This window comes from Beta vulgaris, chromosome 7, assembly GCF_026745355.1.
Source record: "Beta vulgaris subsp. vulgaris cultivar EL10 chromosome 7, EL10.2, whole genome shotgun sequence".
Classification (NCBI taxonomy): domain Eukaryota; kingdom Viridiplantae; phylum Streptophyta; class Magnoliopsida; order Caryophyllales; family Amaranthaceae; genus Beta; species Beta vulgaris.
The window spans coordinates 19,918,012-19,933,835 of NC_079208.1; the positions used below are offsets into that span (position 1 = coordinate 19,918,012).

At 36.0% G+C, this 15,824-nt stretch overlaps 1 protein-coding gene across 2 annotated transcripts in view; it reads left to right on the forward strand.

Moving 5' to 3' along the window:
- The first annotated feature begins 392 nt into the window (after window positions 1-392).
- Window positions 393-15,824, forward strand: part of LOC104899264 (serine/threonine-protein phosphatase BSL1) — a 30,774-nt gene continuing 15,342 nt past the window's right edge. Inside the window, exons 1-8 of one of the 2 annotated variants that reach the window (XM_010686424.4) lie at window positions 393-942; window positions 1,044-1,104; window positions 1,194-1,272; window positions 1,418-1,497; window positions 1,626-1,720; window positions 3,003-3,102; window positions 7,651-7,720; window positions 8,971-9,072. In XM_010686424.4, the coding sequence (XP_010684726.1) occupies window positions 732-942; window positions 1,044-1,104; window positions 1,194-1,272; window positions 1,418-1,497; window positions 1,626-1,720; window positions 3,003-3,102; window positions 7,651-7,720; window positions 8,971-9,072 (798 nt within the window). In that variant the 5' untranslated portion in view covers window positions 393-731. Of the gene's footprint in view, window positions 943-1,043; window positions 1,105-1,193; window positions 1,273-1,407; window positions 1,498-1,625; window positions 1,721-3,002; window positions 3,103-7,650; window positions 7,721-8,970; window positions 9,073-15,824 lie in introns of those variants that run through there. The other variant, XM_048648541.1, reaches the window with a different exon arrangement.

Here is a 15,824-nt window from a genome sequence, read left to right on the forward strand (position 1 = left end):
CTATTTAAGTAATTGAATTCTAGTAATGTTCCACTTCAACCAAAAATGTTCGTTTTTGTATTTGGATTATGGTAATGTTCCACTTCAACAGTAAAATGTTCTTTTCATAAATGAATTCTTGTAATGTTGCATTTCAACAATAAAATGTTCGTTTTCGTAAATAAATTTTGTAATGTTCCACTTCAACAGTAAATTGTTCGTTTTCATATTCATAAATATTCGTTTTCGTATTCGTAAATGTTCTATTTTGTATCATGGGAGCACAGTTTTCATTGTACTCCCAGGAGCACAATACACGTATTAGAAGAAAACAGGCCCTAACTGTCTTAGTTGATTAAAAAAAAAAAAAGAATAAACTCCTACTCTTATGATTTTCCAGGTTGGCTTTCTCTTGACTTTCCCGTGTGAGCACGGGACTAACAATCTTCTCTTTTGGCGGAGTAACGGTTGACTAGTTTGGCACCAACACCAACCCCTGAAAACACTCCACCGTGTCACTTGCCTTCTCTGCAACTCACAAACCAATAGGAAAGGAAAAATAAAAATAAAAATAAAAATAAAAATAAAAAAACCCTGGAAATTCTCATCATCAATTCTTTTTTGTTGTTCAAAAAAGCATGCACAGTAGCAACCACACCAGCAGCGCCATGATCAACTGATTTTAAAATCTGATTTTCTCTCTCCTAGGGTTTCCGCAATCTCTCCGAAATTTCCTCTCTTAATCTTCTTCAATGGCGTCGTCGAAGCCGTGGCTTCAGCCTGCTCCGTCGTATACGCCATTATTAGACTCATTTTGGGACTCCGATGAAGACGCGCCTGGTCCTCGTTGTGGTCACACTCTCACCGCTGTTGCCGCTACTAAATCTCAAGGCCCGCGCCTCATTCTATTCGGAGGCGCAACTGCTATTGAAGGAGGCGCTTCGTCTTCCGCCCCCGGCATCAGTTAATGTCCCCCCTTTCGTTTTGATTTTAATTGAATTGAATTGAATTTGTTGGTTTGATTGGTTGATTAATTGATTGATTGGCTTTATGGTGTGATTTAGGGTTGGCTGGGGTTACCAATTCTGTTCATTCTTATGATGTTCTTACTAAGAAATGGACCAGGTCTTCCTCTATTTACTCTTGATTGTTTTCTTAGATTAGGCGTTTCTGAATTCTGATGTATTTTGTGGTTTTGATAATTGTTACAACAGAATTAGACCGGCTGGTGATCCGCCTTCTCCAAGGGCGGCACACGCGGCTGCTGCAGTCGGAACTATGGTTGTGTTTCAGGTGAGTGTTTGTAAGACATTATACTTGTTATGCATTTGTGGGTTTCCATGTATATCTCATTTTGTTCTCACTTGCTGGTTGACATGGTAGTTGATAGTAGTATCGATTTATTGATGTGGGTGTTGTGCTTTGGAGTGGTGGGTAGGGTGGCATAGGACCGGCTGGGCATTCCACGGATGATCTCTATGTGCTTGATTTGACAAATGACAAGTACAAATGGCATAGGTGAGCGACTTGTTTTTCATCTAAAGTTCTAGTCTGAAGTGATGACTCCAGCTTTCATTTTGTGGATATATATAATTTATGTTTCCTGATGTTGCATTCATTTTCTTTCCTTAACTATGTCTTTGCAGAGTAGTCGTTCAAGGTCCAGGACCTGGGCCTAGATATGGCCATGTGATGGACCTGGTTGCACAACGATACCTTGTTACTGTCAGTGGCAATGATGGTTAGTTCTTCATCCTGGGTTCTCTTTGATGCATTTAATTCTCAGATGAGAAATATGTTCAGTTGTTATGGTAATCCAATCGGGATACGAATGATTTTAGTCATGAATTAGAAAATACCTCTATTTATTTGCCACTTAAACTCAATTATACTTGCCGAAGATAATTCTACTTATGACTTGGATACTTTTGATTGGTTTTGCAGTACTCCTTCTATTTCTTAATAAGATGTTGAATGTCTTTTAAGGGTAGTGGAGACATATTAAGGACTTATTGATTATTGCATGTAATTAGAATTGATTAGCATTGTTTTTTTAGAACCACAAGAATAACAGTTCTAGTATTACTTTAATGTTTCGAGTGATGCTTTCACCTTAGGTGGGTCAAGATAGGTCAGATGTAAGTAATCTCGGAATCTGCTATAATAGAGGTTGTTTACAATTGATCCTTAACCCAATATGCAACACCTCTCCGTTCACAATGAATGAGAAGCTAGTAGTGTAATGAGCTTTTTATATTTGTTCCTTTGAATCGTTAAGTATAGAAAAGACTCCTTCACTCTTTGGAGATCAACATATCATGGGTATGAAAATGACTACTATCTGATTTCTAAAGCAACAAGTGATATGAAGACTGAATGCTAGTTAACTGGACTAGTTTATAAGCATCATATAATACTATTCCTTCTCTTCTATTAATTGAAGGACACTAGAAGAAAGACGACACCTTATAATAGCCTTGTGAGTTTTGTGTGCTTGCTTGTTTTGGTATGGAAGGTAGTAGATTCTCTTATATACCTTGGTCCTTGTTTTTTTTTTTTTTTGTTATCTTTTGTTGAGGAGTAATGTTGCTTACTCATCACATGCATTACACTCAGTTCCATCTTATTTCCATCCCCCATTACCTTGACTTTCCACCTCCTTCTCTCTTTTCCATTTGCATACTTAACTGCTTTTTGTTCATCATCTAGTATGCTGGTATGTTTGAGACATTTAGATTTTCATAATTGTGCTCTGTGCGCATACAGATTACAGCCAGCAGACCATATACTTGATCTTCTGACTCTAGTACCATGATATGAGAAATTCTCATTCTGAGAACATGCAGATATAATTGATCATATGCGATTCAATGGGTATATATTCAATGTCAGATTTAAGAAGCTTCCTCTTTTACGGCATACTGCTATCTTTTCTGATTGCATTTATTAGCGTGTTGTTTGTGGATGTTCTTATGTCAATATTATCCATCCAGAGAGTGATTTTTATTTTTTTCCTCTTTCAGGGAAAAGAGCTTTGTCAGATGCTTGGGTTTTGGATACTGCTCAAAAACCATATGTTTGGCAGAGGCTTAACCCTGAAGGTGATAGACCTTCTGCTAGAATGTGAGTTTATTCTGTTTATGTTGGTTTCATTGTTACTTTTGAATCTGCTTCTCAAGCTTTTTTTTTTTTCATTTTATTTAAAAAGACTTGGTAATTATGATCTCTTATAGTTGAGGAGTTGACTTTGCTTCTAAGTTGCGGTGGTGAAAAAACATTCACTTTTTCTCTAGTTTGTGTTCTTGTTCTTATGAACTGAAATTCCTACTAATTATCTAGCGTGCTCCGAAGGTTATATGGAGATGCTTCTATCTTGTCGTACTCTTTTTCTTATTGTATACTGACAACAGTAATTAATTATAGTCTTTTGTTTAGTTTCAGTTCCTCTATATTTTCGGATGAATTTTATGCAAACTCTCTTTTATCTTTATAAATTTTCTCCCCCCTGTCTAATTAGGAGTAATGAACTTTGATCTGCATATCCAGGAATATTAAAATAGGGTTGTGAAGTGTGATGTTTTCTTTTAAAGTTTTAATAATACTCAACTAAGGCTTGCTAGAGTCTAGACATAATAAGGCTATGTATTATCATAGAATGAGATCGCAGTTGTGGGCTAGTGGTTCTTTATCATTGTAATTCAAGAGTTTAGAAAATATTCTGTAGACCTAGCTCTATATATACTTTTTAAAGCCTTATCTTTTTTTATTATCTTATTCTGTTCCTATGTGACTAATCTGATTAACATCGGACTAGTTAAAATGAAGTACCTAGAAGAGCCAAGAATTCACTGAACCTCTTAGATTGACAAAATATGAGTATTACCTTATCTTTTATGTGAATTTAGCTGTTATGCATAATAGTTTCGACAAATTTTGAGGCTAATATGGTATAAATAGCTATGGCGGATGTGTCAATATGATGTAAATCATGCTTTACCAAGCGAATATCGTGGAATGGCAAGCTCACTTTGTTACTTGTTTAACTCCACCACATTCTTTTTCCGGTTTTGGGACTACAAACCTTAGAGTTTTATAAAGCACGAGCATAGGCATGATACAGATTCAGGAGACAGCTGAATTGCACCTCAAGAATGAAGCCTTTTTCCTTGAGCGCTTTTAGTAGTGAGGCTCTAGGGAGAGTAAATCTTAGCTGAAGGTTTTAAACCAAAACCTCCTCAAATTGAAAGTTACCTTAGCTTTAAGTTATCAATTTCTGAGCAGAAGCCCTTTGTTGATTGCATTAAATTCCATCAATGAACCCTAAGCAAACTCCCTATTTTAAGGGGAAAAACACTACCATAATTTCGCAGCAAATTGATGGCAGGATGCTGGCCAGCCATGTCCTATATGTCCTGGCACGATATCTTCAGTGGCCATCATCGGCGAGCAACATTCATGTTAGTCCCGCTCTCTCTCTTCAATCTTTTCTTCTTCTCCTGGCATCTCTTCAATCTTCACTTCTTCTCTTCTCTCTCTTCAATTTTCTTTTCTTCTTATGCTCTTTCTCTTCCTCGTTATTTTCTTCTTTGATCTTGTTCTGTTTCTTTGGTGGCTTTGGGGCTTTGGGGCTTGGACTTCCACTTCTGTTTTTTTGTTTCCCCCTTTCCTTTTATGTTGACTAGTGAGTTATTAAAGTAAAATGGGAGCTATGCCTACTCCAGCACTCCCTATATACCACTGCTGTCTCCCAATCAGAGAAAGACATGTGAGGTGTGATTTTTGTTTTTCTGTTTTCTTTTTGGAAATCTTTAATTTTTTTTTTTTATTTTTCACATAAATATTATGCTCTTGTACTGAAAATTCAATACCACCGAAGCAATAGAATAAATAAAAACAAAAGAGTGCCTCGCCTACGAGATGTGCGTACCTTCACCTTGCCTTCAGGGACCCATTGCACCTCAGTTTGCTTTGCACCTTATAAAACTAAGTTACAGAATCTGTGATATTTTTAGGTTGCACTTTCCAATGTTTTGTATCATGGGGCTGCAGTTGCTCTCCAACAGGTCACTACCATAACCAGTTTTTGGTATTGTTGACTAATCCTTAATGGCTGCCGAATTTCAATTACATCAGCCAACTTGGTGAGCGCATCAAGACCAATGTTATCAGGATCTTACTTTGGATCGATTACGGACGTAGGGACAAATTGGCAGAATCGGATCGTGGGATCGTAAAGTTCTTCGAAATCGACAAAATTATCCTGAAAATTTGATATTTAACCTATAAATTGATAGTATTCTGTGTTTTTTCATTGAAAATTATTGAACTTGAGCATCTTCATGTCTATAGCATACCCTAATAAGTAAGTAGTCAAAATGACAATTCAAAAACAAAATTTGTAAGTAGCCTAGAATATTGTTTATGTAAAAATAGAAACATGATTTACTTATTTTAAAACTAAAATTTCAATATGTATTTCAATCCATACTTAATTTTGGTATGGTCGACTATCCCTAATGCCTTAGCATTAACATATAAAAAAAGAACAGAGATCTTACTCAACGTTTTAAAGTATCATTATCACCAACTAATTAGTTGAATATCTAACATATGTAAATTTTAGAATAAAAGGTTGAGCTTTATGCTCATCCATTTTGAATGTTTTTCTTTTAGGCTTGTGTCTTTTTTCCAAAAAGTTGGTGTTAGCAATTTTTAAACATTTTTTTTAGAACTATATTGTAGGTACAATCCTCATCAATTGTGCTCTGATAATGTACGATACTGACCAATCTAATTGATTATGTGCAATCCTGACTGATCTTGTACCTCTGGAAGTCCGATGCCACACATGATTTGGATCGTTTTGCCATACATGGATCGGAGGATCGTACGACCCTACAAACCGCATTACGATTTTAACAACAATGATCATGACCTCTGTTTCTTGTTGTAATCTGCACACCTCCGGAAAGAATTTGGAAGAGAGCAACTCACGGTTTATGTGGATTCGTGGTGGTTATTGACTGAAAAAATAACCATTGGTACTTTTTAGATGATTGATGAACACTCTTCTTATCTAACAAAAGCTACTGGTATAAGCTATTCCTATGTTGAGACCAATAGTAGAGGTGATATTGCATTGGGAAGCATTAAAGGGAAGAGTAGGACTTTCGTAGCGGAGAAGTAATGGTTACAATGCATAGTGATTATGAGTAATTTGAAGATCAATGTGGAAAATTTATGGGGAAAAGAAGATAATTTTCGATCCTTCTCAGGATGTGTTTGGTATCGGATAGTGTATAGTTAAGCCTAAAACACATCTGTTTAGGACATTTTATTATTTTTGAAATGTTAGATCTCCTCACTCTCTTTTTGTGAATGCTTATGTCATTAATTTGATTTTTAATGACAGTTTAGTTATCTATCATTAAGGATCTCTCTCTCTCTCTCTCTATCTATCTATCTGTCGAAGGTTGACAGCCAAGTTTCCTTTTATTTTAATAAATTACTATAATTATTAAATGTTACCCCCCTCGGCCCCTCCTGTTCCGGCATGAGCTGATTGAAGGGCTGTTCGGTTTTATTAAATTATTCAGTGGAGCAAATGGGATTTGGGACCAGAAAGTACTTATTGCTAACACATCTAAGAACTCGACATGAATGGATCTCTCTGTTATCAAGGGAAGAGTTTCGCCCCTTCATTGATTTTCTAAGTTTTCCCTTTTACTTCTTATTGAACTTTTATTCAGTCAATCTTCTGATGTCCTGGCTAATTACACAAAGTGTTCTTGTTTCAATTAATTTAGAAGTCTTGTGCATCAATTTCCCTGTTCCTCTTAGGTCCATAATTTTATTTTTTTTCTGACCTCTTCCTCTGTTCTTATCAGCCTTAGTGTTATATATACTTTTCTTTTTTGGCTGCCCTTTTCTGTTCATGAGGGGGGGGGGGGGAATTGTGGGAGCTTATCAGTCTCTGCCGCGGCTTATTTATTTTACCAGGGGTGGCATGGACATTTTTGGACCATGAGTTTCTGGGAAAAGGAAGCAGCGGGCTTCTAAATCTTAGGGATCAAACAGCCCTTTTCTGTTTATTGAGGGGGGGGGGGGGAGGTATTTAAGTTGACCATGAGTTTTATGCTTCCATCAATAAACTTCTTTTGGAATTCAGATCTAATACCTCTTTTGGTTAGTGCAATTTCCTTGGTGGTGGCATGGACATTTTTGGAGGAAGAATATTAAAATATTACTGGATCTTATTTCTTGGACATCAAGTCTGCAGTTGTTGTTCTCTTTTAGTTGTTTGAATTTCATTTGAAGCTTACTAGTTGAACCACTTTCTTTACAAAGTTTTTGTATCAGCAGCTGTGCTGTTTAATCCCTAAGATTTAGAAGCCCGCTGCTTCCTTTTCCCAGAAAATGAGAGAAGAGTCAGGGAGGAGGTGGAATGGAGGTGTTTGTTAAAATAGTACGTGAAAGCTTGGTTGTATTGTTCAGTTGTTTATGACTTGTCACTGGGTTTCATTAACAGCTTTTTATTACCAGATGCTTCAAAATCTGTTACCTGTTTTCCCTGCATTGTTAATTTATTTTTTCCTCAACATTGATTGTTTACTTATTATTGTATGCAGCATACCTAACTAGGTATATTTGATATGCTTGTACGATATGTAGGTATGCCACTGCAAGTGCCCGATCGGATGGCATGTTTTTGCTATGTGGTGGAAGAGACTCAACTGGCGCGGTATGTTGCTTCTGTTGAGTTGTATTGTTGGTTGCTACCTTACTATTTGCATAGGATTGATACTCCTGAATCATGTGTGAACTTTGTGATTTGTTTTTTCTTCTTTTAAATCTATCCTTATGGTCATGCCTAAAACCTTTTTAGAAGTATTGAGTGTCTACATTGTTCTATTATGTCTTTATAGCTGTTGGTTTCCTTTTCATTTACCCTGTATTCTGTTTTTTGCAACAGAAGGCTAAAACTTATGCTCACCTTATAAATTTGATCGAGTTTCTAGAGCTTTTCTCTCTCCCTATTTTGCGTAACCATGTTTCTCTATATTTCTTGCTTTAGACTTGGCAGCTAAGACAAATGATCTCAATATGGAATTAGTGATGCTTATGGCTTCTTTTCAGTGTTAGGAGAAAAGACATTGCGCTACAATGAAGATTAAAATCCTACTGAATTAAATAAATAGAAGTGACAGTGCAATCACGAGCATGTGAGTTGTGCGTCCATTGCACATATAATCATACACCATAGGTTTCAAAGAAGTGTGGTGAGGCATCATTGCATTGAACGACCCTGGTCTAGCAATACAATTAGGTGCCCTTGAGGTACATGTGAGGTGCATTCTTGCTCCTGTTTTCATCTCTCTTTTCTTTTTGTTGGATTCTTCCCATTCTTGCTGCTGTTAAAGCATCATCCTCAACTGCCAAAAAAGAAAAGAAAGAACAAGAAAAACTCTATGCAGACAAGTCAGCCTTATTGCCAATGACAAACATGCCCTATTTGACGTTGTGTATGTTGGGACTCTTTACTCCTTCAAACAGCTCTTTCTTTTGAAACTAGTTATACATCCTTAAATAAACCCCTCATCCTTATACAGGGCACATTGGTCATTAAAGGGATGACCTTGAAAAGGAGGCGAAAAGCCTACATGTGACCATGATGATTTTTCAAACTTATCTTGCAAAGATAGATATGAAAAAGATGAATTATTAAATTGTTTCATTTCTTTCTCGTGAAAAGGCATAAATTGTGCACAAGTTCTGTATGTAAGGCATAATGCCAATGGACATGTCAATTCTTCCTCTGCCCAATAGTAATGGTTGATCGAAATCTTTTTTGCCTTGTATTGCTCAGAATCTGTGGCACATGGATCTTTGTTTTGTACATTCAAATCCTTTGCCACAAGTTTTGAGATTGGCTGTGTTATGCTACACAATTGTACTCACCAGTTGTTGTGGACTATGTTGGTGCATCTACAGCCCCTGGCAGATGCGTATGGGCTACTCATGCATAGAAATGGTCAATGGGAGTGGACTCTTGCACCTGGCGTTTCTCCTTCTCCAAGGTATCAACATGCTGCGGTAAGTTTTGTGGTATAACTCTACAGAAGCTTTTAGCTCATAAACTTACGGGTCATTTGGTTTGTGATATTTGGTGTGGGGGAATGCATATATATATATATGTGTGTGTGTGTATATGTATATATACACCAAATTAACAATTGCCATTGTCAGTGGGTCTGGTAATGAAACAAAGACTTGGAATTGGGAATTGAGCGTGTCTATCATGTTTATGATTAGGGGAAGGCTAGCAATATGGATTGGAGTTGCATAACCAAACAAATCTGTCCATTGGCTTTCTTTGACAAGTGAGGGAATAATAATGATTGTTGCCTTAGTTGTTAGCTACTCTATCCTTCATCTACTTCTATCACAACCTAAATAAGTTAATGATAATTTTTTAGGTGAATTTCTAAATTATTTTAAAAAAATACGTTTGTGGTGCACCTTGCGTGGTGAGACAATGATCTCGATGCATCATACGACCTTTTGCATTGCAGTTAAATGAATGAGGTGCTTGCTTTGGTACACCTTGGGTGAAGCATTAAGCACTGCACTTTTGCCACCTTACGGACAATTGGTTCTGATGTGTACTTCAAAGGAAAGAAAAGAGAAACAATTGAAAGAAAGTGTATGTGACCTTTTATCAGATACTTGACACAAAATCTACCTTGAATTATTTCAGACTGAGTGGTTACTGAAATTCAACTTTAAAAGGGGAATTTCAGGGTAAAATTGAAGCATCTTGTTGGCAATCAAAACCTAGAACCCAATTGAAGGGCTTGACTTGCCAGGCAACATCTTCTTTCCTCTCTTCTTCTTCTGGTTCCTTCTACATTTACTGTGCTCTTTTCTCTCTTCTCCTTCTGAGTTTCATACTCTTTTGCCACTTTCATCTCATCTTCATTTTATCTCTTTCTCTGAGAGCTAGCAATCACAATAAGAGCTTTCTCCTCTCGCTGTCTTTTTGAAAGTTGCAAAGCAGGGGTCCCACTGCCCAGTACCTACTAGCGTTTCATTGAAATATAGCAGTAGAGTACTTTTTATATGCTTTAAGGTGGATAGCAGGACCCACTGTTCCACACTAGAGTATTTATTTGCAATTCTACTTATTATCTAATTTGCTGACTTTTGTGGCTAAAAAATATAGCTCCCTCCATCTATACTGCTGTTCACAACTTTTTTAAAAAGAAAACAAATTCTACCATAGTTCGAAAATGCGGTTTCGGTAACGGTCGTGGAAATGGTATTGGTTTCGCTAGTACGGAACGGATGCGTGTATCGCGGACCGCGTTGCAGTTGTCGCAGCCGAATGTGGTTTTCTAGTTCTTTTAGATGTTTTTTAATAATTTTTTTTTGGTTCACCTATATAATTATGATAGTATAACAATATATTGTAACTTTTTTAAAATTTATTTTAATATTTACTACTTATAATGGAGATTTATAAATTGTAACTAGGAAACTGAAAAAAAAAAGAACAGTAGATAGAGGAAGGGGTAATGGCTCATACTTGGTGATGGAGCATGAAGATGCGTGTCAGCAACAATCTGGCATGGCAGCAATTAATGGTGTGGCTGTGCGGCAGCAAGGCGTGGCAGTAAGAAATGGTGTGGCTGTGCGGCAGTAAGGCGGGACAGCAAGAAATGTTGTGGCTGTGCGGCAGCAAGAAATGGTGTGGTGGTAAGAAGAGAGAAAAAGATGGTATGAGAGAGAGAAAAATAGTAAACTAAAGATGGGAGTTTGCCTCTTAAGTCCTAATAATTATGGCGGGAAGAGTAATGTTGGCACCTAATAATTGTGGCGGGAAGAATAAAGTTGTGCGCCTAATATTGTGAAAATATAATGGCTCGTTAGAAGTTCTTTGATTTAATAAATTTTAATTGGTTCTATGAATTTTGTTCGTGGAATATTGCGGCCTAATCAATCAATTAATATATATATATAAAGGAGAAACTTTTCAGGAGCATAATGAGCTCATCAAGATTTCGAGCTCATAGAGCGCGCCACATAGGATTGTCACGTCATCAATTTATATTTTTATTTTTTACAAAAATAGAGTTCTACATAGATTTAAATACATATATGGAACTTTAGATCAACGGAACTTAGAGTTTTGTTTTGAATCAACAACCTAATTTATTAAATTAGGTAAATTGTGTATTAACTTTTGCTACGTAATTCAGAATATTATAATTTCTATACCGTTGGAGAGCACTTGAAATATGCTTCGAAATAAGATCCATGTACAATATAGTTCGATAACTTATGAAACGGGGAGCGCCACATTGGATTCTCGTGTCATGCATTTTTATTTTTAACTTTTAAAAAAATAGAGTTCTACATAGATTTAAATACATATAATGAGTTGTAGATAAGGAAAAATTAGCGTTTGGTTTTGAGTGAACAATCTAAATTATTATATCATGTAAATTGTATATAAATTTTGCTACTTCCTCCGTTTCTTTTTACTCGCTACACTTTCCATTATGGGAAGTTTCACATTACTTGCTACACTTCTTTTTTGGGCAATAAACTCTCTCTATCTCTCTCCTCCCACATGGGTCCCTTTTCTTTTTACTCTCTACCTCTCTCTTCTCCAAAAATTGCCTAGGAGTCCGTGAAATGAGAAGTGTAACGAGTAAAAAGAAACGGAGGAAGTACATAATTTGAAATAATATAATTTTTATGCCTGAAATATGATTCCAAACAAAATCCATTTACAATATAGTTCTACAACTTATGAAATATAGAGCGCCACATAGGATTGTCATGTTATTAATTTTTATTTTAAATATTTTAAAAAATAGAGTTTTACATAGATTTAAATACACATAAAAAGCTCTAGATAAGCTAAATTATTTTGCATGAATAACCTAAATTATTATATTATGTAAATTGTGTATAACTTTTGCTACGTAATTGGAATATTATATAGTTAAATACATAAAAGGAGTTTTGGATTCGGAGAAATTAGTGTTTCGTTTTGAACAAATAACCTAAACTTTTGCTACCTAATTCAAAACATTATAATTTTTTTTACCATTGGAGAGTGTTTGTAATATGCTTCAAAATAAGATTTATTTACAATATATAGTTTTACAACTCATGAAAATATATTTATTTAGATGAATTGTAAGACATTATTTAGTCTTTTTTTAGATAAATATAATAATTACTATAAGTATAGTAAACTATATATATGTGTGATTTTAGCCTTTGATCATAGGTCCGGTTTACAGGATCAAATATATTATTTTTCAAAACCTCAGTCTTACTCAATGAACCAAAGCAATTTTGTATTGCAACAAAATTTGTTAAGGAAACTTTGTTGTTGCAACAAAAACTAAAATCTATATATCGACAAAATTACACATATATTAGCGTTTGGATAATGAAAAAGTAGAGTTTGACTTTTAAAAAAAAACCTTAGAATATTATATAGATTTTCAACTAAAACTAATTGTTGCAATAGAAAAAGAACGGAGGAAGTATATAAATACAATGGTGTTGAAAAATCTCATTTCACAACAACACGAAATCAACAATGTAAACAAAATTTGCAAAAAGTAAAATAAGCAACAAATCCGTGCGACGCACGAGCTTCAATGTTAGTATTTTATGTTAATTTGGTTACATGAATTACTATGTATTAAGCATGAGTAACTATTTAAATAACATAGCTAGATTAGCTAATATAATGTTTGAAAAATTAGATAAAACAATACCTCTTAAAATATATGATAGAAGTTTTAAAAATTATTACAAGTTTGTCTACCAACGGTACTTCTAAAAATATTCACTAAAACATAATACCAAAAAGAGTGGTGTGGAGGATCTTGTTGGGCATCTTCTTCATTGTAATTCCTTCCATAATCCCTGAAAATGTATGAACCCGCACAATAAGTCCATGATGGATCATCATGACCCGAACTAGTACTACTACCACTATAATAAGTGGGCTGATGATAGTGCACACTCCCGTAGTTAAGGGTGCCATGGTTGTAGATTGTAGTACCATGACTATCTTCATTGTGAGGGTTCGAGTATGGTATTTCTGAATAGGTTTTCGATAACCATACTCTTAGGGATTGCATATGATGATCCTGCTCCAAAGACGGTTGTCGAAATTCCATTTCATGACCCTTCACTATCTAATGGTTAAGGCTCTCGTTCCCTTATACGCCTTTGAAATGTTTGACCATAACTTCTAGCTTGTGGCAAGTTTTGTGGTTGGTGTAAGGGTTGGAACTGCTCACTTGATCGTCTAGATGAATAAGATGAGCCATATGCATTTTTGTCTCCATCATTACCATCATCATCATCACCCGGTGGAGTTAAATCTAGGAGTGTTCATAATCGGGTACCCACTATTTTCGGGCACTTAAATTACCGGCCATGACGGGTCATAGGGTACCTGACTCGTTTTTCTAAAAAATGTAGTTGAACTTCAACTTGATCACATTTGTAATTTGTTTCACCTACTCACACTGTACATATAGTTCCCCTAATAGAGCAAAAAGACAGGCAACAACACGAAAAAAGGGAACCATGCTAAAAATTAAGACAAAGGCAGGAAGGCCATATAATTTTTTTAGATAAAATTTCTCCCCAAAAATAAAAAAACCTGCTTACGTACATAAATTTGTAGTCTCCCTATAAATTTTCTTTTTAGAAAGTGGAAGAGACTTAACATTTAATAAGGGTCTTCTACATCACTTAGTGTTAAAAGTTGTTAGCCCTCTTCTTGACTCTCTCTCCTCCCTCATTTTCATTCTCATCCATTTCAGTTTCTCTATTTTCATCGATTTGAATTACCTAAAGAAGCTCAGCCACATACATCACGTTACATTACATACACCACTCTTTTAGCTTCTTTCTTTCTCTCTTTACTGTATTTCTTCTTCCTCCTCCCTAAGTTCAATTCGGCCCAAAAGTTTAAAACACAAAATCAAGTTAGCTGGTCCAAACTCCAAAGTCAATATCGAGCCGGGTATCGAGTACCCGCAATCATCTTATATTCGGCCCATTACCCAACCCTGGTTTTCTTGTTTTTACCGGGTCGGGGACCCGACCCAATAAAAATTTTAAAAATAGACTTTGACCCGACTTTTTTTGTCCGGGTCAGCAAGATTTCGAGGCGGTCTGAACACCCCTAGCTAAAGCAGATGCACCATCTTTAGTGCTTTGACTCCAATTGAGTATCAATTTCAGTAGTATCATCATCTAGACGACCATCATCACCATTTTCATCATCATCCACATCATATAACCAATTGAGATCATCTCCATTGAATACCGGAGCTTCTGCTTCCTCCAAACATTCATTCAATGGATCCTCTTGATCAAATATGCAATCCAAATTGATTGATCATAGCTCACATTGATATCACTGTTGCCACGCCTCCTCATGAACTTCATGTTGTACCGAAGGTAGGTAATCATGTTGAGCCTTTTGTAATTTAGTCTATTTCTAGTTTTGGTGTGAACGAGGCTCTACATGCTCCAGTTTCGTTCACAATTTGATGATGAAGTAGTTTAACTCAAAACTCTAACAACGATCCGCTAGGGACACTTTTACCATAAGTCATCCACGACATGGCTGCATTGTTTACCAAATGTTAGGATAGTATGTCTCTTTTTAGCGTTTCACTAACTTGTCTAGATATGAATGCATTAAAGAATATATACCCTGATCCATGTAACTTATTGCCTTTTGAGCCGAGGTTGACCCAAAACTTTCCATCTTATCACGATACATATAGATCTATAATTTTTCACATGTTAATATATGAATAATAGTAATTTAAGTATATTGATCCATACTTGTTGGAGTGCCCTCACATCATATTCAAGGTCTCGTTCTAGTTGAGATTACATTTTTTAACCCCTTATTCATGACTCCTGATGTTACCACCATTATTTAAATTGGGGATTGAGGTAACACCCGTGTAAATGGAAAATCTCAAGCTGCCTATTATGTGCGTGGGTTAACTATTGATCGAATGATTCTTATTAAAGAAGCCTTTCCGTTCCTCTCCCTACCGTCGAGTTACTACGTTCCTTGCTTGTGCATCACAATTCACTAATAGTTGGAGATAGTTACTAGTTAAAAAACTAACCAGCAACAAAGGTAATATGTATTAGGGTTTAGAATAGGTTTAGGGATTAGGGTTTAGATTTTAGGGTTTATGGTGAATAATGGCAAAATGGTAAATAAAGCTAACCGTTAGTTAACGGAAGTTAGAAAAAGGGCATGTGGTGCACGTTTTCGAAAACTCAAGGGTATGTGGTGAGTTTTTGAGACATTGAGGGTATATGGTGAATTTTTTAATTTGTCGGGGGTATTTGGTGAAAAAACCTTATGTATTATTACGTGCCCCATGTAGATGTGTGTGAAGCTGAAAGTTCCATCTCTTTTCTATCATCTTCCACCAATTTTTATAATATGGACATCTCTTTTGATGGCTAACTTGCATCTTCCATAGTGCTAAGGCCCAGCCCAAACCTCCCATTTACTATACATACAGCAGGATAAGGAAGAAGGCTGGAAATGATAAGTAGCTGCTCTTATCTGAGATGAGTCATTAAGGGGGGATGTATTAGAATACTGGAGAAAAGAATCTGTTAGGCAGTTATGCCACCTGTACTTGGCAGGCCACTAAGGCCCACTCATCAGTAAATTTCTTGTAATAAATAGCCTGGAGTAGAGAAGGAGAGGGTATCCAGAAATTGAGTGTGGTTGTTCTAGTGGGAGAGTACCTCACCTCTCG